At 41.4% G+C, this 21,614-nt stretch overlaps 1 protein-coding gene across 2 annotated transcripts in view; it reads right to left on the bottom strand.

Annotated features, from left to right (window-relative positions):
- Window positions 1-194: 194 nt before the first annotated feature.
- Window positions 195-21,614, bottom strand: part of POLR3E (RNA polymerase III subunit E) — a 109,250-nt gene continuing 87,830 nt past the window's right edge. For both annotated transcript variants that reach the window (XM_073591037.1, XM_073591038.1), the window contains 3 exons: window positions 16,380-16,457; window positions 6,219-6,344; window positions 195-1,905 (listed from right to left, as the gene is read on the bottom strand). In XM_073591037.1, coding sequence (XP_073447138.1) covers window positions 1,849-1,905; window positions 6,219-6,344; window positions 16,380-16,457 — 261 coding nt within the window. In that variant the 3' untranslated portion in view covers window positions 195-1,848. The remainder of the gene's footprint in view (window positions 1,906-6,218; window positions 6,345-16,379; window positions 16,458-21,614) is intronic.

Here is a 21,614-nt window from a genome sequence, read left to right on the forward strand (position 1 = left end):
GTAAGTGGTTAAAGGAAACAATGACAACATATAGTCCTATTCTTTTTATTTGTTTACAGGAAAATGGTCTTACTGAATGGAATCTAGTTAAATAATCTGTTCAATCTGCCAGCATTTTTTAAGTGCCCAGTACCTGCAGGCACACATTCATTACCCAATAACTTATGATAAACTGGGGAAATAAAGCAAAAGTGTTGTCCCTGGCAAACCGAAATTAATTTATTGTATTGTTTTTTTTTTTTAACAAGCCAGATTAAAAAAAACACAAAAGAAAAAAAAAACTGCCAATATCTGTCAACTAAAATAGATGTTATCTCCAATTTCCTCAGAAACTGCTGTTAATAGAGAAACATGGCAGCCACTGCTGACCTTTTTCTGAAAATACTTTGCTTTGCTGACCTAGAACAAGTAAGCAAATAGACGACAAATTTTCCTCCAATCTGATTTGCTTACCTGTTCTGAATTAATGACTTAAAGTACTAAAGCCATGAGTCAGCATTACAGCTAGACAAAAAATTTCAGAAGTCAGGGTCAGCAATCGCAACCCCTAAAGTTGTTTTAAAATCATGACTGCTTTTAAAACATTGTTATCCATTTACAGCTAGAGTTAAATGAAACAGAATCTAAGAATAATTGCAATATTATTTAAAATATAATAAGCATTGTGTAATTGAGAATGGCTGTGCGCTGTCATATACATCTTTAAATAGGCCTATGCCAACAGGTTTTGTTTGCTTCAGCAGCTGCAGGTCAAATTCACCGGCAATGAATTCTGAAAAAAAGTTCTTAAACTGATGCCGAAAGCATTCTGCATTTGCCCATCAAATCCCTTTGACACAGACCCAAAGAAACCTGTCATAAGGAAAACATGGGCCTTTGCTGACTTATCATTGTATTAAAGCTAGTTGCTCTGCCGCCATGTTGATTCAATCCAGAGTCAGTGACACTGAGCAAATATATGGGTTATTTCTTCTAATTTTCCTGCATATTTGTCTCAGGTCAACGAGTCAGGGAAGACAGGTCCCCATTTCTGTTAGGCCAGGTTTCTTTTTATTGAGTCTCTTCCTTGCACATATAACATCAGCCATTACACTGGATCACTATGCCTTGATGGCACCAATGCTTTGATAAGATATAAATCATTGTGTTTCATTTCATAAAAAGGTCGGCCTCTACCATAAATAAGACATATTACTATGAAAAAACTAGTGCAGCCAATCTGTATCTGATGTAGAAAACTGGATAAGTCTTTTTAGGACAGATCATCTTAAAGGGTCCTTTTACACAAATGCATCTTTGCAATGTACCACACAATCCAATGTGTGTTGTGGAGCCATTTAATAAGAAAAGCACCCCAACACACCTGAACAATAACTGCCAACCAAAAATGCTGCTGATGCATTTTTTCATGTCTTAAGGTGCAGCCTAGAACCATTTACAGCAAAATGGCTGCCTTAATGCATGAAAATTCAATAAACACAATGCATAGTGACTGAATTACTGTACTGCATTTGCAGATACTGGTTTGCTTTTAAAGACAAGAATCTATGTTATCCAAACGTTTACCTATGTATGTTGGCACTATGAACCCAAAATTCATCCATCATCTCTTCCACTTGGTGGGTATATTTCTGAGTATTTATTGAGGTTACAGAACAAAAAGATTTAAAGGCCAAAATTAAATATTCCAACAGAGCAGCTTCCTTCCTTGGAACACTGCTCCCTGCAGGCCATGCAGCTAACTGCATCATGTCCCTTTGGTAACGGTTGCGTGATGGTGCTGGAGCAGTATAGCTACAGTCTATACTCGGGCCATTGTGTTCATCAGCTGCGAGGGTTCTGGAGCTATCAGGACTGTACTGTTCCCTTAAGATACCACATACCTCCGTAACACACACAACAGTCCTGGAAAACAAGATGTAGAATGACATAATCAGGATAGAGCACTTAAAGTAAAAATTAGAAATGATCGGTCGTCAGTACATCAGGATTGATCAATTTTCAGATATATACCATAGTTTGTGGACTGTATAACATTCCTACAGACTAAATAATATACACTGATCTGGGTTATTTTCACCAAAGAAATGTAGCAGAATACATTTTGCCCTAAATTCACTAAGATCGATCATTTATTTGCAAAATTTTATAACAGAAAAAGAAAAACTTTTTTTTTTTCCCCAAATTTTCAGCCTTTTTTGTTTATTCAGCAAAAAATAAAAAACCCAGTGGTGATTAAATACTACCAAAAGAGAGCTCTATTTGTGTGAACAAAATGATAAAAATTTACTTTGGGTACAGCGTTGCATGACCACGCAATAGTCATTGAAAGCGTGACGGCGCTGAAAGCTGAAAATTGGCCTGGGCAGGAAGGGGGGAATAGTGCCTGGTATTGAAGTGGTTAAAAGATGAGCTTGTCGCCCTCACTGCTGTCCTCAAGTCCCAATATCTAAGTGCATTCTGCTGTGCTCAAGAGAAATCTAAAACTGGGGAGCCTTTAGGGCAGTGGTGGTCAACTTACATAATACAGGGGGCTTCAGTTGTGGACATGAGATAACAAAAGAGATGCACTGAAAGTGATTGTAGTGTCTTTTTTTTTCAATAAAAGTAACAAACATGTTATACTTACCTGCTCTGTGCAGTGGATTTGCATAGAGCAGCCCAGATCCTCCTCTTCTGGGGTCCCTCTTCTGTGCTCCTGGCCCCTCCCTCCTGACGAGTGCCCCCGCAGCAAGCAGCTTGCTATGGCCCTCCTGACGAGTGCCCCCGCAGCAAGCAGCTTGCTATGGGGGCACCCGAGCCAAGTCACAGCTCCCTGTGTCCATTCAGACCAGAGCTGCAGTCTGGCCCCGTCCGCTGTTGTGCCTCAACCAATCAGGAGGGAGAGTCTTGGATGGCCCGAGACATTCGTGGACGTCGCTGGACAGAGATGAGGCTCAGGTAAGTATGAGAGGGGCTGAGGGGGGGGGGCTGCTGCACACAGGTGGTTTTTTATCTTAGAATGCATTAAGATAAAAACCTTCCAACTCCTTCATGTTCAGTGAATGCAATGCTACAGAAAGCTGTGAGAAGAAGAAGACATGCAAAAAGAGATGGTCAAATACTGTGAACATGCTATAAGAGTTAAAGTGTGGCTGCCTTTCCTTTCAATAAGTTAAAAGCCATTCTTCAGTTTTAAATGAAAGGTCCCGTGCAAGACAAACCACCGGAACGCTTCCCTCTGACCCATTTCACTCATACTGAGCTTATTTGTGTTCATACTGAACCTGAGTGAAATGGGTCAAAGGGAAGAGATCAGGTGGTCTGTCTTACACTGGACCTTTCATTTAACACTTAATCTTGATCTTATGCTATAGGAGTAGTTGGAGACTGGGAACATGCTGCAGGAGAAAGTTGTAGCCTGCAGGCACCTTGCAAAATGACTGCTAGAGATAACAGGTATTCCAATTCCTTTCCAAATTAAAGTTTTCCCTTACAAAATTGCTTGTCCCACAGTTGGGTCTGCCCCTGCCAGAACACACTGATTAGCACTGGCTGGCAGCACTGATCGGATGCAGGTCAGATACTATTTTTCCAGCATACCCAGTTTGACAGAAGCCGGTCATGAGACCTGCTTCTGTAGAACAGACACCTGTACATACGGGCCGAAAAGTTGTCCGGTTCCTGCTGAACTGGCTGATTTCGGATGATTTTCGGCCCCTCTGTACAAGGTTTTATGCTTGTCCAGAGCTCCCCCTAGTGGCTCCCAGGAGCAGCTGCTTGTTGATCACAGTAGGATGTAAACAGAAGTCAGGGCTGGCAGGCAGCAGTAAAAGGAATGCGCTTGTCTCTTCAAATAAAGTTTAGAGTCCCCATTTAATTGTTTTGTAAAAGCTGCAGCATATAAGCTAAAACATCCTAGATGTGAACTACTGTGTATTTTTAATGAGCACATATTTTGATTTACCAATTTTAACTTGCTAGCTCTGCCATGATATTATTTCACATACAAACCCGTTGAGTCACTATGAACCAGGCAGTATAACTAGCATCCTTCAAATTCATTACACTATAAGGCACCTAAGGTGTTTGTTGAGTTAACCACTTCAATACCAGGCACTTTTACCCCCTTCCTGCCCAGGTCAATTTTCAGCGCTGTTGCACTTTGAGGCTCTGTTTCCACTAGTGCGACTTTTCATGCGACTTGGGACTGAAAAGTCGCATGACAAATTGTTTCCCATGATTTCCAATGAGTACCGTTCATATCTGTGCGACTTCAAGTCGCAGCGACTTCAAAGTAGTCCCTGCACTACTTTGGTCCCACTTTGATGCGACTTGAGGTCTATAGATACAGGCATTGCTTCAAATCGCGGTAAAAAGTCGCGGTAAAATCGCGGTAAAAAAACGCGGCAAAATCGCGCGACTTTGGGGACGCACTAGTGGAAACCTAGCCTGAATGACAATTGCGCAGTCATGCAACACTGTACCAAAACTATATTTTTAGCATTTTGTTCACACAAATAGAGCTAGGTTTTTTACTTTTTGATAAACGCAAGAAGAAAATAAAAAGAAGAGAAAAAATCTTTCTTTATAAATTTAGATCAAAATGTATTCTGCTACATTTATTATTATTTAGTCTGTAGGAAAGTTATAGAATCCACAAACTATGGTGTATATCTGAAAACTGAACAATCCTTATGTACTGATGGCCCATCTCATTTTGTGAGACACAAAAACACCAGGACAGTACAAATACCCTAAATCACCCCTTTTTGGAAAATAGACAGTCCAAGGTATTTAGTAAGAGGCATGGCAAGTTTTTTTTAATATTTTTTGGAAAATGAAGAAATTACATTTTTTATTTTCACACATTTGGTCACCAGTGCAGTACAGCATTATCGTATAACTGGTGTGGTGGTGATCAATGACACTGACTGGTGACAGTACGAAAATAAATAAAAAATGTTCACACTGTTACCATAGTAACATTGTACTACTCTGGGGAAGTGACCAGGATTTTTTTTCTCTTTTTCACATTATGATTGCTTATAGCAGTGCATTACATTGCTATAAGCAAGCATTTTACTGAATAGAATGGATTCATTCAGTTTATTTTGATTAGCTGTGATTGGTCAGAGCCAACATTGTACAGATGGGCTGCGATTGGCCCTGTCTGTACCATGTGATCACAGTGACCAATCACAGCTAGCAACACAATGGTACACAATGTATGGCATGAAATGAAGTCATCCATTGTCTACAACTGTCATGTGACCTGCTGTGATTGGTTACGACAGTCACAGGGTACCAGCAGCGAGCCAGTGCACTAGATCAATGGGCAGAGCTCTGTAGGTAGGAGCAGTCACATTAGAATACCTGCTGTCTAGATTCACAATTATGTTGATTACTGTATGTTAAGAACAGGCTTGTTTTAAGACACACAAATTAGGTTACTGAAATTGGGTTGATCACACTGGAAGCAGTTCATTAGTGACTTCTGGTGGAACCATGTGTATTACACCACAGTGAACATATAGTGGTAAAACCATACATCTAGTAATGTAAACTGGATCCCCCTTTCCCACCATCCCTGTCGGTAGTGAGGCCTATTAAGGAGCACTGTGACTGAAAGCGTGTGAAGAATTGTCTGTTATTCACAGGAATCTGACTGCTAAATTTATTTTCAAACCTCCTCTGGAAAATCATACTGGCAATATAGATAGGTCTTCCCTTTTACGTCTAAAGGCATCATTCACACCATACGTGCATGAAAACTGATGGGAACTGAAGAGAAAACCATGCAGATTTCATTTGCAGAGACATCAGTTTCCATGCATGCTGACATCAGTTTTTATGTACGTCAGTTATGTGCCCTCCTCACACCAATGTTGTCATCATGTCAGTTTTTTCACGTGCAGAAAAATGCACATGCATTGCAGATTGCTGCACATTGTGGTGTAAACAGGGCACATAGAGTACAATCGTTTTTGTTGGTGCCCTTGCAGAACGCGGCAAGAAAAACAGACATCTCTGCACCATGGAGTGAAGTTTATTTGAAACCTGGTCCTCTGCCTACTGCTCATATGCTGGTAATATAGTTTGTGAATGACACTTGTGACTGGCAACAAAGGGTTAAAACATTTCACCTTCTAATCACACATGGCTGAGCCTTTAAGCCAATTAAGGCAGTTTATTCATATTGTGCTTTTGAAGGACTTAATTCCATTCACACCTCATACCTTTAGCACTTTGTCCAGCTGTTGCTTTGTGAGATCCTCTCCAAATTCCTGGCTCAGCCTTGTCTGGATCATATTCCTACGCAGACGATGTCCTTTGGAGAAAAGCTCCAGCAGAGCTTGCCTTTCCTAAAGGTACAGAACAAGACTGGTATTATTTATATTCTGGTCAGTAGTGAGTGTGAAGCAGTTTTTAGGAGTCCACAAGAACAGGAATTTGGCTTACCTATACATTCCATATCTTGAGTACAGTACAAGACACAGGCAAAGCATTCATGGAAATAACAATAAACACCCGCACCTTGGCGAACAACCAATATTATCAAGTTGTATAAAAATTATAATATGAGCAGCCGCTGTCTATGCTCTCCAACGGACAGGCTAATAATGAAGAGATATCAGGCAGCGCCTGCTTATGCATAAACAAATTGGTTATACTAAAAATATTGTAGCGAGTACTATAAACATTACTATACAAGTGATGTCAAACAATAATCCAATCTGTTCATCAATAAAAAAAAAAAAAAGTGACATAGTGCAAACAAAAAGTCCTTTTGTGCAATGTAAAAGTGCTTTGTGCCTAGTTCCCAGGGTATCCCCTGTGTTTCTACCACGTGCAATGGTATAATCACTACAATATTTTTAGTATAACCAATTACAGTAGTTTATGCATAAGCAAGCGCTGCCTGCTATCAAAGCATTCATAGACCCTGGGATATAGGCTCATACCTTCAGGTGATTGGACACTGACAAAGCCTTTTGAAGACACACCACCTGGGTGCCTCCCCAATAACCCTACTCAACTGAGTCCTCAGTGCTTTAGCAAGCAATGCAGAGTAACCAAGTAATGGAAGGGAGCGCGTCCTGTACTGTACTCAAAGATATAGAATTTACAGGTTAAGCCAAAACTCCTATGTACAGTACAGGACACACACAAAGCATTCATAGACCATGGGACACACCCAAACAATGAATGAGAAGGGTGAGCAAAGACTAGGCAATAGGAGGAAACACATACACAATATTGGTATAATGTTTAGCGCTAAACCATCTGATGAAAAAGATTAAAGTTTAAAATGTAAATGAAAAGGCATGCATCTGCATGCTGATACATGAAGGTTCAACCATGTGAATGGTGAGTGGATTGAAAGTTCTGGGGGATGAACCCCTAAAAATTACAGTCTCTAAAAAAAAAAATCTCTAAATGGAGGCTGTAAAGGGAGCAAGGCTGCTTCAGGCGTGGGCTGGGGAACCCGATCACTGTAAACAAAAAGGAAAGCAAAAGGAGGTGCTCCAAAATGCTCCAACATTTTTCATGCAAGTTTTTAGTGTTGTTTTATACCTATATACTGAATAAATTCCTATGCTGTATAAAGGATTGGCTTGGAGCTTCTCTCTCCTCTAACAACTAGGCCAACTACTGACTGCCGCTGCAAGAACCTTGTTGCCAAAAGCTGCATCTGCAGAATGCTGAACATCCACCTGGTAGATTTAAAAAAAAAAAAAAAGTATGAACATAAGACAAGGTGGCTGCCTTTCAAAGCAGAGACCTTGTGCCAGAAAGGCCAGAAGAGTCCCACTGATCTGGTGGAATGGGCACGTGAATGCACAGATTTGTGCATGAGGGAATAAGTTCTGGCAATCAGATTTCTTACCCATGGAGCGAAAGTGGACCTGGAAGCAGGGTGTTCCTTTGTGAGGTCCTGAGGATATAACAAATAGGGAATGAGTCTTCCTGATCAAGCTTTTGCTTTGAGGTAGACTAATGGCTTTGACTATGTCCAGGCAACGATGCTTTTGATGCTTTGGAGCAGGGTATAAAGATGGTGGGGCTAGGTTTTCATTGTAATAAAAGATTGACAACACCTTAGGAAGAAAGGATGGTCTTGGGTGAAAAGCGTACCTACCTTGTAATTTTAAAGGATGAGGGAACGGCTCCTTACAAGGGCAAGCCACCCACAAAGAGGCACGTTTTACAGAAGTGATGGTAACCAAATAGGCCACTTTGCTGGAGAGGCCATCTAAGGGAATATCCTTGCTTTGCCTGTAGTTAAAAAGGGATGAAACTTTACCAAGTACAGGCGGTCCCCTAGTTACAAACATCCGACTTACAAACGACTCCTAGTTACAAACGGAGGGAGACAACAGGAAGTGAGAGGAAATCTACCACCATGAAGGGAAATTCACTCCTCCGATGCTTTATCACCAAGGCTTGTTTCCACAACAACCCAAAATTTTAAAAATTAAATTGTCATTGGGACAGAAAGTGAGGTGAAATCTTCTGAACAGGGGCACAGGCAGTAAAACAAATGTTACAGGGGTGTTAACCCTTCCCGATGTTATCCAAAAAGCTTAAAAAACATTTTTTTTTTTGACTGGAGCTACACTTAAAAAAATTACCTTTTCTGACATACAAACAGATTTAACTTAAGAACAAACCTACAGACCCTATTTTGTTTGTAACCCAGGGATCGCCTGTAGCTACAGATTGGTTAGTTTAACTTCTGTTGGGAGGAAGAAAACAAGAAGTTGTCAAACAAATCAGATTTTTTAAATTTTCTTTTTAGATATAGGAGTGGCTGTGGACATGCTATACTTGGATTTTGCAAAGGCATTTAGCTCAGTTCCCCACATACAGTCAATGTGTAAGTTAAAGCCTACAGTCTTAGAACATTCAGTTTGTAAATGGATAGAAAACTGGCTAAAAGACCATAATCAGAGAGTAATGATTAATACTCTGAATGCTCTACAGTGAGGGGAAAGAAGTATTTGATCCCCTGCTGATTTTTGTACGTTTGACCACTGACAAAGAAATTATCAGTCTATAATTTTAATGGTAGTTTTATTTTAACAGTGAGACACAGAACAACAAAAATATCCAGAAAACGCATTTCAAAAAAGTTATATATTGATTTGCATTTTAATGAGTGAAATAAGTATTTGACCCTTTAGCAAAACATGACTTAGTACTTGGTGGCAAAAACTCTTGTTGGCAATCACAGAGATCAGACGTTTCTTGTAGTTGGCCACCAGGTTTGCACACATCTCAGGAGGGATTTTGTCCCACTCCTCTTTGCAGATCCTCTCCAAGTAATTAGGGTTTTGAGGACTTGAACCTTCAACTCCCTCCACATATTTTCTATGGCATTAAGGTCTGGAGACTGGCTAGGCCACTCCAGGACCTTAATGTGCTTCTTCCTAAGCCGCTCCTTTGTTGCCTTGGCCGTGTGTTTTGGGTCATTGTCATGCTTGATTTTCAATGCCCTGGCTGAGGGAAGGAGGTTCTAACCCAAGATTTGACTGTACTTGGCCCCGTCCATCAACCCTTCGATGTGGTGAAGTTGTCCTGTCCCCTTAGCAGAAAAACACCCCCAAAAGCATAATGTTTCCACCTCCATGTTTGACGATGGGGATGGTGTTCTAGGGGTCGGGTCATAGGCAGCATTCCTCCTCCTCCAAATACGGCGAGTTGAGTTTATGTCAAAGAGCTCGATTTTGGTCTCTTCTGACCACAACACTTTCACCCAGTTCTCCTCTGAATCATTTAGATGTTCATTAGCAAACTTCAAACGGGCCAGTACATGTGCTTTCTTGAACAGGGGGACCTTGCGGGCGCTGCAGGATTTCAGTCCTTCACAGTGTAGTGTGTTACCAAATGTTTTCTTGGTGACTATGGTCCCAGCTACCTTGAGATCATTGACAAGATCCTCCCGTGTAGTCCTGGGCCGAAATCCTCACTGTTCTCATGATCATTGAAACTCCACAAGGTGAGATCTTGCATGGAGCCCCAGACCGAGGGAGATTGACAGTTATTTTGTGTTTCTTCCATTTGCGAACAAACGCACCTTTTGTCACCCTTTCACCTTTGGCTTGGCAATGGTCTTGTAGCCCATTCCAGCCTTATGTATGTCTACAATCTTGTCCCTGACATCCTTGGACAGCTCTTTGGTCTTGCCCATGGTGGAGAGATTGGAATCTGATTGATTGCTTCTGTGGACAGGTGTCTTTTATACAGGTAACAAGCTGAGATTAGGAGCACTCCCTCTAACCACTTCAATACAGGGCACTTGTACCCCCTTACTGCCCAGACCAATTTTCAGCGCTCTCACTTTGAATGACAATTACTCCTTTTTTCACACAAATAGAGCTTTCTTTAGTGGTATTTAATCACTAGAGGGTTTTTTATTTTTTTTGTGCCATAAATAAAAAAAAAGTCCTTTTCTTTGTCATAAAATTTTGCAAATTTTTCTACATACATTTAGGCCAAAATATATACTGGTACATATCTTTGGTAAAAATAACCTAAATTAGTGTATATTATTTGGTCTTTGTGAAAGTTAGAGAGACTACAAGCTATGGTGCCAATCACTGAAAATTGATCACACCTGATGTACTGAAGGCCTATCTCATTTCTCATTTCCTAACAAGCCAGGAAAGAACAAATACCCCCCAAATGACCCCTTTTTTGGAAAGCAGACATTCCAAGGTATTTAGTAAGAGGCATGGTGAGTTTTTTGAAGTTGTAATTTTTTCCCACAATTGTTTGCAAAATGAAGGGTTTTTTTTGCTTTGTTTTACAAAATTGTCATATTAACAGGTTATTTCTCTCACAAACCATATGCATACAACAAATTAAACCCCAAAATACATTCTGCTACTCCTCCCAAGTATGGCGATACCACATGTGTGAGACTTTTACACAGCCTGGCCACATACAGAGGCCCAATATCCAAGTAGCACCATCAGGCGTTCTAGGAGAATAAATTACACACATAATTTCCTGACAACCTATCATTTTTGAAGGCCCTTCATATTTCTAACACATAGCATGAATTACATGCTCCAAAATTACACTCCAAAATAAATTCTACTGAGGAAAGGGTAAACAAAATTATTACCTGTGGTTTTAGAGGATAGAATTGATCCAGACAGGTGTGTCCACAGAGGAGAGAATTGGTCCAGACAGCAGGTAGGGATGTGCTTAGCGACAATAGTAATTATCCAGGCAGCAGGCAGGAATATTGTCTATAGTCAGCACAAGGATACTGAGCACAGCCAAAGCATTTTTCCAAAGGAATTGTCCAGGCAGAGAGCCAGCACAGCAATATTATTGGTCCTGGTACACTGTTACCCGCAGACACTCGTTATTGTACCTCTCTCCAGCCCTTCATAAACATACTGCCTCTTGCTACAGCTAATTATTTCCATAGTCCAGGAAGCAGGCAGAGGTGTGGTCAGTTCATGCTGCAGGCAGAGGCATGATGGCAGTAAGTCAGCAGCAGGCTGAGGGCCGCAATCAGGTAAGACCTAGGCATAGGTGTAAAGGCTTCACCCACCCAAATCTCTATGAAGCCTCCAGACCCTAATCCGGAAATTACGAAACCAGGAGAAAACAAAAAAAAAAAAAATTTTTCTCCATCCGGAAAAACAATTCTGGAGCCCCTCACATATGCGAGACCCCTGTGTACTACAGTAGCAGGGCAACAGATAAGTCCAAGCGGTAGGCAAAAGCATAGTCAATAAAACAGGCCAGGGTCAGTTCACGTGCAAGTAGTCCAAACAGGAGGCAGAAGTGTAGACGATAAAATAGGCCAGGGTCAGTTCATGTGGAAGGCAGTGGCATGGTTGTTTGAGGAAGCATGGAAAATGGTCAGCACAGATGATGAAAATGGGGAAATGGTTAAAACTACGGGCTATTATTTTAGGAAAGTGTGGAAAAACCTGAAGCATTCACCAATGCAAAGGCCAGGTTGGGAGGGACACTGGGGACAATCTGGTATCTTTATGAAATCCTCTTTTGGTGCATACGCGACATCTTTTTTGGCATCTTCGCACTGCTTCAGATGGTGGAATGTTGTCTGGGAAGTGGCGCTCATGAAGTTGGCTAACAGCCTCAGAGCGAAGGTCTTCTGGTGGAGGGTCTTTGCTGGTAGATGAGGGACGTGACAACTTCAATGAATTTTAGGAAGGGGGTGGGGCTTTCCTTGGATTTGGTGTAGATAATGTATGCGTTATAAATGGCCAAATAGATGAGATATATTGCATTTGTTTGATATATTTCTTGTACCAGAAACAGGACCTCCTTATTGACGAATAGGGCATGTAGAGATTGTAATCATGGACACAAATTGGCTTTTCAATGGGACCTCGTCTTTTTTGAACCTCAACTGTAGTGTCATCACGGATGGACAACATCATGTGCAGATTTCTTGTATCTTTCCAACTCAAGGCCAGCACTTTGTTGCATCTCAAAGCTGCTCTTTCTCCCCTTTGTAGTTTTTTGTGGACTATAGATTGTGGGAAGCCCTTCCTGTTTTTTCTGGAGGTTCCGCAGGCCAAGGTTTTTGCGAGGTATAGGTGTTTGAAAAGGGGCAGGCTGGTGTAGAAGTTATCCAGGTATATGTGGTAACCTTTTTTCAGCAGTGGGTATGCCGGGTCCCATACAATTTTTCCAGTTGTGCCCATGTAGGCCGGGCACTCAGGGGGCTGGAGCTGGGAATCTCTTCCTTCGTATATGTGGAACGCATACAGCTATCCCGTGACTCTCTCGCAAAGTTTATAAAATTTGACTCCGTATCTGGCCTTTTTGCTAGGAATATATTGTTTTATTCCTAGCCGGCCTGAAAAGTTTACCAGCGACTCATCTACACATATATGTTGATCAGGAACACAGAGTTCTGCAAATCGGTGGGAAAAGAAGTTTATGAGTGGGCGAATTTTATATAATTTATCGTCATTTGGATGATTTTGGGGAGGGCACTGGGTATTGTCGCTAAATGAATGGCTGAATGGATCACAGCCTATCACATGGTAAAAGCCGCCGGCCAATGGCTATTTACCACTGTCTGTGACAAGCAGTGTTCCCGGGAACACGCCGCCACCGACATGCACGCGCAGTGTGCCCGCGCATGCGCTGTGTGCAATGGGCAGTTCCATCCGTGATCAGCCGTGACTTGATCATAGCAGATTGCGTGGTAATCAGCCATGCCCAATGGCTGTTCGCCTCTGTCGGTAACGAGTGGTGTCTCAGTGACACGCTACCAATGACAGTGCAGGGATGCGCGCACCCAATCGTGCGCAATCCCTGTTTGAATGGGACGACGTCATAGGACGTCTTCCTAGAACGAGAGCCGCAGAGCAGCGGGCGGGCAGCAACTGGTTAAGAGAGTGTTCCTAACCTGTATAGAAGACACCTGGGAGCCAGAAATTGTGCTGATTGATAGCGGATCAAACTTATTTCACTCATTAAAATGCAAATCAGTTTATAACAACTTTTTTGAAATGCCTTTTTCTGGATATTTTTGTTGTTATTTTGTCTCTCACTGTTAAAATAAACCTACCAATAAAATTGTAGACTGATCATTTCTTTGTCAGTGGGTAAACGTACAAAATCAGCAGGGGATCGAAGAGATTTTTCCCGCACCGTAAGGTTATTAGTAGTGTACCTCAAGGTTCAGTGTTTACAAAGTCTACCGCGATGTAGTGTATGACTATGGGGTTGATTTACTAAAGGCAAATAGTCTGTTCACTGCAAGTGCACTTCAAGTGCACTTCAAGTGCAGTTGCTCTAGATCTGAGGGGAACATGCCAGGAAAATAAAACAGCAATTTTGATTGCACATGATTTGGATAATAGAAATCAGCAGAGCTTTCCCTCAATTCAGAGCTTCCCCTCAGATCTAGCGCAAGTGAACAGTATATTTTTGTCTTCAGTAAATCAACCTCTATATGTTATAATGTGTGTTCCTACGGTTTTCCTTAACCTACTGATTTGAGAAGACACTGCGCGACTATGTCTAAAACAATATTGAGTATGTACTCATGATGCTTCAAAGGATCTGTATTTCTGACTTGGAATATCTCCTGTAAGTGCACAATATATAACTAAAGAGTTAAAAAAAAAGAAAAAAAAGAAAATAGGGGGTTCCTGCTCTTGTGCAAGAGAAGCATCATCACTCTGAGCAGGAGTGTTGTGGGTGCCTTCAGCAAAGCAAACTTTGATGTTTTGCCTGTGGCCCTCTTTCTCCTGGTTTCTGCCATAGCTATAGGTGTGGGTATATTGTGGGGTACTCACAGAGTAAAATGCTGAATACAGGGAAAGCCTGTCCGAAACAAGTACGAAACACCACGTGTGTAGGACATCCTATAGGGAGTACTTTATAAAGGCTTTAGATGAAAGTGGAGGTAAAGTGTGTGACCAGTGGTGTGGTGCAACACCTGATCATCCACCAGAGACTAAGCTAGCGTCAAGTTTGAAAAGTTTATACTGAAAAGTGAATGCATTCCAAACATAGCCCTGGTTTTTACAGTAATGGGCAGATATTGGACTGTATATAAATTCCAGGCTCTGACCATCACTGTGGGCATGCCCCCTATGTGGTCTTCAGTGTCTGGATTCCATAGAGATGGACCACAAACATGGACCTGTATAGCACCCTGCAGCTGACTACAACACATTCCAAGATGTAACAGAAATGTTGTCGATCTGGATACACTGCTATCCATGGAATTAGATGGCAGTGAAAGATGACTGAAAGGTTGAAGAATCCAAAGATCAATTAAAATAATAAACTCGTTAAGCTGAGGGATTTCTTTATAAAGGAGAATAGGTCCATCACTTTAAGACACTAGCAAAAAAAACTGCAAACACACAAAGGGGTAGGATGAGGCTCAGAGAGGCCATGTCCTTAAAGGCTTTGCCGGTGTACAATCTCCTGAGGGTACAAGCCTATAACCCAGGGTCAAAGAATACTTTGCCTGTGTTTTGTCCAGTACTGTACAAATGAAGTAGTTGTAAAGGCAGAAGGTTTTTTATCTTCAATCTCTTTCACATTGGGGCGGCGGCGGTAAAACGGCACTATTTTTAGCGCCGCTTTACCATCATTTTAGTGGCGGTATTCGCCCACTGCTCGTTCATCGCTCCAAAGATGCTGTTTGCAGGAGTTTTTTTCCTCTCCTGCCAGCGCACCGCTCCAGTGCGAAAGCCCTCTGGCTTTCACACTGGAGACACAGCAGCAGTTTCAGGTCGGTTTGCAGGCGCTATTTTTAGCGCAATAGCGACTGCAAACCGCCCCAGTGTGAAAGGGGCCTTACTGCATTCTATGAGCCAAGCTCAGCTCTTTGTGTCACACAGAGTGTGGCTCAGGAGAAAGCATGCACAAGTGCCCCCATAGTAAGCAGCTTGCTTCGGGAGCACTCTGAGGGGGGAGGGGGAGGAGCCAGGGATACCTGAGAAGAGTAGGATCGGTCTTCTCTGTGCAATACAATTGCACAGAGCAGGCAAGTATAACATGGTTTAACAAGAAAAAAACCCCAGAGACTTTACAACCACATTAAGATATAAGCTGAAAGATGCAGTGGAGGCTGGGAGCAAAAATACTGGTATTTCCATCATGGGAGTGGTTCAAGTACTGTATACCTCAAATTAGCAACAAATATCCTCACCCTTACTAATCTCTTCTCTCTACATCTTGCTCTTTGGGAGAAGAGCAAGAATTGAGTGTCCTATCACAAATCAGGATAACGGAGTTCTAAATACCCAGGGTCCCCCTAAAGCCTGGTACACAGGATAAGATTATCGGACAAATAATCTTTTTTATTTTTTTTTGCATGCTAGTCTCATATCGAAAATCAAGAGGTTACTCTACTTACAAAAATGATCGTATGACCAATTACAACTTCGGAAGTGATATAATGGGTTGAATTGTTTTGTAATGTATTATTTTGTTTCCGAGCATGCGTAGTCTTGCTTTTAAAATTTATTGCGGACGAAAAATGTGCTAATAAACGAAAATCAGATGTTGTGTTCACGTACAATAAAAATGTTCTAGCCTGCACCTGCAGGTTTTTCGTCCGAAAAGTCAGAATTGGCTGTCGAAAGCATTATACTAAACAATCATATAATCGGCCGATCGTTTGTCGTACAAAATTTTTTCTTAACATCTTCTTATCCTGTATACGGGCCTTAATGTGGCCCTCATAAATAAATATCTGAAAAATCTGTCTATTGTCCAATTTTTTTTTCCCTCTGCTGTCCATACAGGTTAAAAAAAAAAAAAAAAAATGAAAGAAAGCGCCACACACTAAAATAAGGTCCAATAACTGATTGATACATGTAATAAAACATTGTTTAACCATCATAAGACAATAAAACAAGTCTTCTCACCTTGTCGTACTCATCTCCACAGGTCCACAGGGCAAACACCTTCTGTTCATCAGGGGCAGCATTGCTCTGAGGAGGAAACTAACAAGACCGTTCTGTTAATATAAGATGAGGTGTGCACAAGGGATACAGCAGGTAAAATAAGTATTGAACACAACACCATTTTTCTAGGTAAATATATTTCTAAAAGGTGCTATTGACATGAAATTTTCACCACATCGGTAACAACCCATACTTACAAAAAACAAAACAAATAAGTTCAGAAATTAAGTTATGAGTAAAAAAATGGAATGACACAGGGAAAAACTATTGAAACCGATAACTGAGATTTATTTCATACTTCATACAAAATCCTTTGTTGGTAATGACAGCTTCAAGACGCCTCCTGTAAGGAGAAATTAGTCGCATGCATGATTTTGACCCGTTCTCCCACAGTCTTAAAGCAGGATTCCGGCCACCTAAAAAAAAAAAATTTAAAGTCAGCAGCTACAAACACTGTAGCTGCTGACTTTAAATAAGTAGACTTACCTGTCCTGGTTGCCCGCGATGTCGGCCGCCCAGTCCCTCGGCTCCGCCATCCTAGGTAAGGGAAACAGGCAGTGGAGCCTTGCGGCTTCACTGCCAGTTTCCTACTGCGCACGCGCGAGCGGCGAGGCGATCTGTGAATGGCCCCGTGGTGTTCTGGGAACACACACAGTTCCCAGAAGACAACGGGGCCGCTCACCGAGGAGAAGAACACACAGCGGAATAGGAAGAGGCAGATTAGGAAGACTGCCTAGCAACAAGGGATTAGGTAAGTATAAATTTTTTGTTTTTTTCCCAAATGTTTTTTTTTTTTTTTTTTTTTAGGATTTTTGGTGGCATTTTTTTTTCCAGGGTTGCCCTCCACTTTAAAATCTTGAAGGTTCCGTGGACCTCTTCTATGAACTCTGATCTTTAGTTCTTTCCATAGATTTTCTATTGGATTCAAGTCAGGTGAGTGACTGGGCCATTCTAGCAGCTTTATTTTCTTTCTTTGAAACCAATTGAGAGTTTCCTTGGCTTTGCGTTTGGGATCATTGTCTGGCTGAAATTTCCACCCTCGTTTCATCTTCATCATCCTGGTAGATGGCAGCAGATTTTTATCAGGAATGTCTTGGTTCATTTTTCCATTCATCCTTCCTTCAATGACAAAGTTTGCCAGTACCGTATGCTGAAAAACAGCCCCACACCATGATGTTCCCACCTCCAAACTTCACTGTTGGTAAGGGGGTGTTTTTGGGGTGATATTGTAGTGCCATTTGACCTCCAAACATGATGAGTATTATGGCATCCAAAGAGTTCAATTTTGGTCTCATCTGACCAGACTATATTCTCCCAGTATTTCACAGGCTTGTCTAAATGTTGTGCAGCAAACTTTAAAACACCCTTCAACATACTTTCTTCAGCAATGCAGTCTTGCGTGGGGAGCGTGCATACAGGCCATGGCGGTTGAGTGCATTACTTCTTGTTTTCTTTGAAACAATTATACCTGCTAATTCCAGGTCTTTCTGAAGCTCTTCACAAGTGGTCCTTGGCTCTTGGACAACTCATCTGACAATTATTTTCACTCCTTTGTCAGAAATCTTGCGAGGAGCACCTGGTCGTGGCTGGCTTTTGGTGAAATGTTATTTTCACTTTTGGATTATGGCCCCAACAGCGCTCACTGGAACATTCAGTTTATAAATCCTTCTGTAACCAATGCCATCAGTATGTTTTGCAACTATAAGGTTGCAAAGGTCTTGAGAGAGGTCTTTGCTTTTACCCATTATGAGATGTTTCTTGTGTGACACCTTGGTAATGAAACTTTATCCATCCATCAGTTGAGGCTGAACCAGCTGATATTAATTTGCACTGAAAAGGGGCAGGATTTCTTTCTAAATACTGATAGAGTTCAAGCTGGTGTCTTGGCTTTCCGTGCCTTTTTGCACCTTCCTTTCTTCATGTGTTCAATATTTTTTCCCTGTGGAATTCCATTTTATTACACATAGCTTAATTTCTGAACTTATTTGTTTTGGTTTCTTTGTATGTATGGATTGCATGGGTTGTTACCGACACGTGGTGAAAATTTCATGTCAACAGCGCCTTTAGAAATATTTACCTAGAAAAATGGTGACGCGTTCAATACTTATTTTATCCGCTGTACACTATATGAAAGGTTTTAATCTCTTCACACCACTGGTTTATCCTCTTGTAAAACAAAATTCTAATTAGATAAAATTACAAATGCTTAGTCCAAAGGTCTCATGCATACTGGAGGTTTTTGCAGCTGCTTCTAGGAGCATCTTCCTGCCTCTAGACTCTCATGCACGTATCTATGTGCACACAGGCTTTTAGTAGAGTTTAGTGGCAGGGGCTTTTAGAGGCAACCCCCGCCCACTGCCAGTGTGCCCAGAAGCAACAGAGTTTTGGCAGAAAATACGTTTTTAAATGCGTCTTAACGCTAGGCACGTTTAGAGCTTGAGCATTAATTCATTTCAATGGCCAGAAGAAATGATTCTTCTGGCCAATGAAATGAATTAAGCCCAAGCGCTTGGTGCCTGTAAACGTGCCTAAACGCGTTACACACTTTTACAAGCGGCAGGTGTTTTTTCTGCAAAAACGCTGTTGCCGGGAGCAAAGGCTTCTAGGAGAGTTTGCAAAATGTCCTGTGTGCATGAGGCTGAAAATTGGACACACTGTATGCCAGAGTTCTAACAATTTATTAAGTCCACTGCAGGGGACTACAAACCTATAGTTGCTTGCTCTGTAAAAAATACACAGAAACAAATATGGTAATCAATTCGACTGTAATTTTTTCCCATTGTGCGTTTTTCCCATTCCCATCATGAATACTATTGACCTGTTGGCAGTCATGTCAATGTGTTCAGCACACAACCTTGACATAGTTACAGATTTTAAGAATAAACCATGGTGCTGGAAGAAAATTACAACCTCTAAACCGCCTTTTCCTAATACAAAAACTGCTGAGGTCTTACAAAGCCCAAAGACCTAACATGCATTCCCTGCAGGGAGTTTAGCAACATTCTGTGACCATCACTTCTAGGAGACTCCTGATCCAGAAGACGTATAAAGTACTTTTCTGACACCTATAGCATGCAAAGAAAAAATAGCTACACACCAACCACAAGCAAATTTAGAACATAGCGTGCCTAATTGATCTCCCCATTGGGAGCCCACCCTCTCTGGCTCATTTCACCCAAACAGGCTTAAGTAAGTAAATTTGGATGAAACGCATCAAAGAAGATGGACTCTCAGAGAGATCTGTTTTGCACAGTATGAATTAAATTTGCAGTTGTAAGACCCCTTTCACACAGAGGCGCTTTTCAGGCATTTTAACACTAAAAATAGCACCTGCCAAGCGCCTTTCATGCCTCCCCAGTGTGAAAGCCCGAGTGCTTTCTCACTGGGGCAGTGTGTTTGCGGGGCAGGAAAAAGTCCTGCAAGCAGCATCTTTCGGGGGGAGGGATGGCTGCAGCCACTTCAATGGGCCCCTGCCCATTGAAATGAATGGGCGGCGCTTCTGAAACGCCTGAAAAGCGTTTTGGAAGCGCCGCAACACAGGCCTTTCTTAAAACGGCTAGTGGGGGTTAAAAGCATCCCGATAGCGTCCGAAAAGCGTCACTAAAACGACAGCAAAGCGTGCTAATACACGTCGCGCCAGTGTGAAAGGGGTCTTAATAGTTAGGAGTGCAGACATTTTTCCTTTTTGTTTGCTCTATATACATACAAAACTCTGTATGCTTGTTTCAGGTCTATAACTCAAAAGTACTTGTATGACATAACTCCTGTGTATGCGCAGCTCAGTGTTCATTCTAAAGAAGATTGCAAAAAGGCAGGTAGTTTGTTTTATTGCAAAAGAGACATAGAATGACTCTTCCACAATAAGGAGCCTGCCTATTTCCTTTTTAGTGTAAAAGTAAATGTGCGATTTCACTGCAGAATGAACAGTGTTGGCAAATTATTACAGGAAGAAAATTAACGGATCTACTGGCAGGATCAACAGGTAACAAAACTATATTACAGCAGACAGAACTGTTGTTTTACAGTCATACTAACAGAACGCATTAAATAGATCATTTTTGATTTTGCCCATAGTTCCACTTTATAATCATGTGAATATCCTGGGCTGAGGGTCCAAGATTCTCCACAGGGATCATGTTTTGCTGTACACAGATAACTGGATACAGATACTTGCGCTTTAGCACTACTGTTACCTCAGACACTTGTTAGGCCAGGCTTAGTTTACCAATCTGGTATATTATTTTCTGAAGAGGTGCTTTCACACAGTTATAAATCCAATGAGTACAATAGCTACAAGCCCGGATTAAAGGGCACACCAGACTCATTGCAGTGCAAGAATATCCTTTTATGTGAAGACTTCATTATCCACCAAGTTGGAACAATGTACCTTTTCACAGGGATTTATAACCCTGGCTACTTAGAGCACTTTGTTTGGGTTTCAGTGCCTGTATTGAGGTCATCTGCAAAATAACATTCACTGAGTTTTATTCCTTTAGCTAAATGCCTCTCTCGATACTGATCCTACAATCCTTCATTTTGCCAAATGAAGAGTTATTACAGTTTTTGTAGCACGGGAGATTTTTTATTGAGATAGTCTTTTTCATTTTTTTTTCTCAGTGACGATTGTTACCTCAAAATGATATTTAAGGAAATCCCCCCACCTCCACATGAGCACAGAGAGATTAAAACTCCTTATAAAAATGAATCAATTGTATACCTTAAACTGAATCTTCAAATTATATCAATCAGCCTTTAAACAATTGTGTTGATTGTATTTAGGAATCAAACTACTTTCATATAAAAGCTGTACCAAAAAAGAATTTTGACTTGCCTGTAAATTCCCTATCTTGGAGTACAGTACAGGACACCAGCAAAGTATTCATAAGCCCTGGGTTATAGGCTCGTGCCTTCAGGTGATTGGACACTGGCAAGCTTTTTAGGAGAAGCCCCCTGCGTGCCTTCTCTTTAACCTTACCAGTGGTGTATTTTTGCTTTGTGCTGCCCTAGGCAAGACTAAAATCAGGCGCCCCATCTAAATTTGCCCCACCCCTTCCTATTAGCGCTCCACCTCAAGAGTTGGTGAAAGACTGCAGACATGATACAAGAGATAGTCAGAGACTGCAGACATGACACAAGAGATGGTCAGAAACTGCAGACATGATACAAGAGATGGTCAGAGACTGCAGACATGATACA

The sequence above is a fragment of the Aquarana catesbeiana genome, linkage group LG06 (assembly GCF_042186555.1).
Source record: "Aquarana catesbeiana isolate 2022-GZ linkage group LG06, ASM4218655v1, whole genome shotgun sequence".
Taxonomy (NCBI): domain Eukaryota; kingdom Metazoa; phylum Chordata; class Amphibia; order Anura; family Ranidae; genus Aquarana; species Aquarana catesbeiana.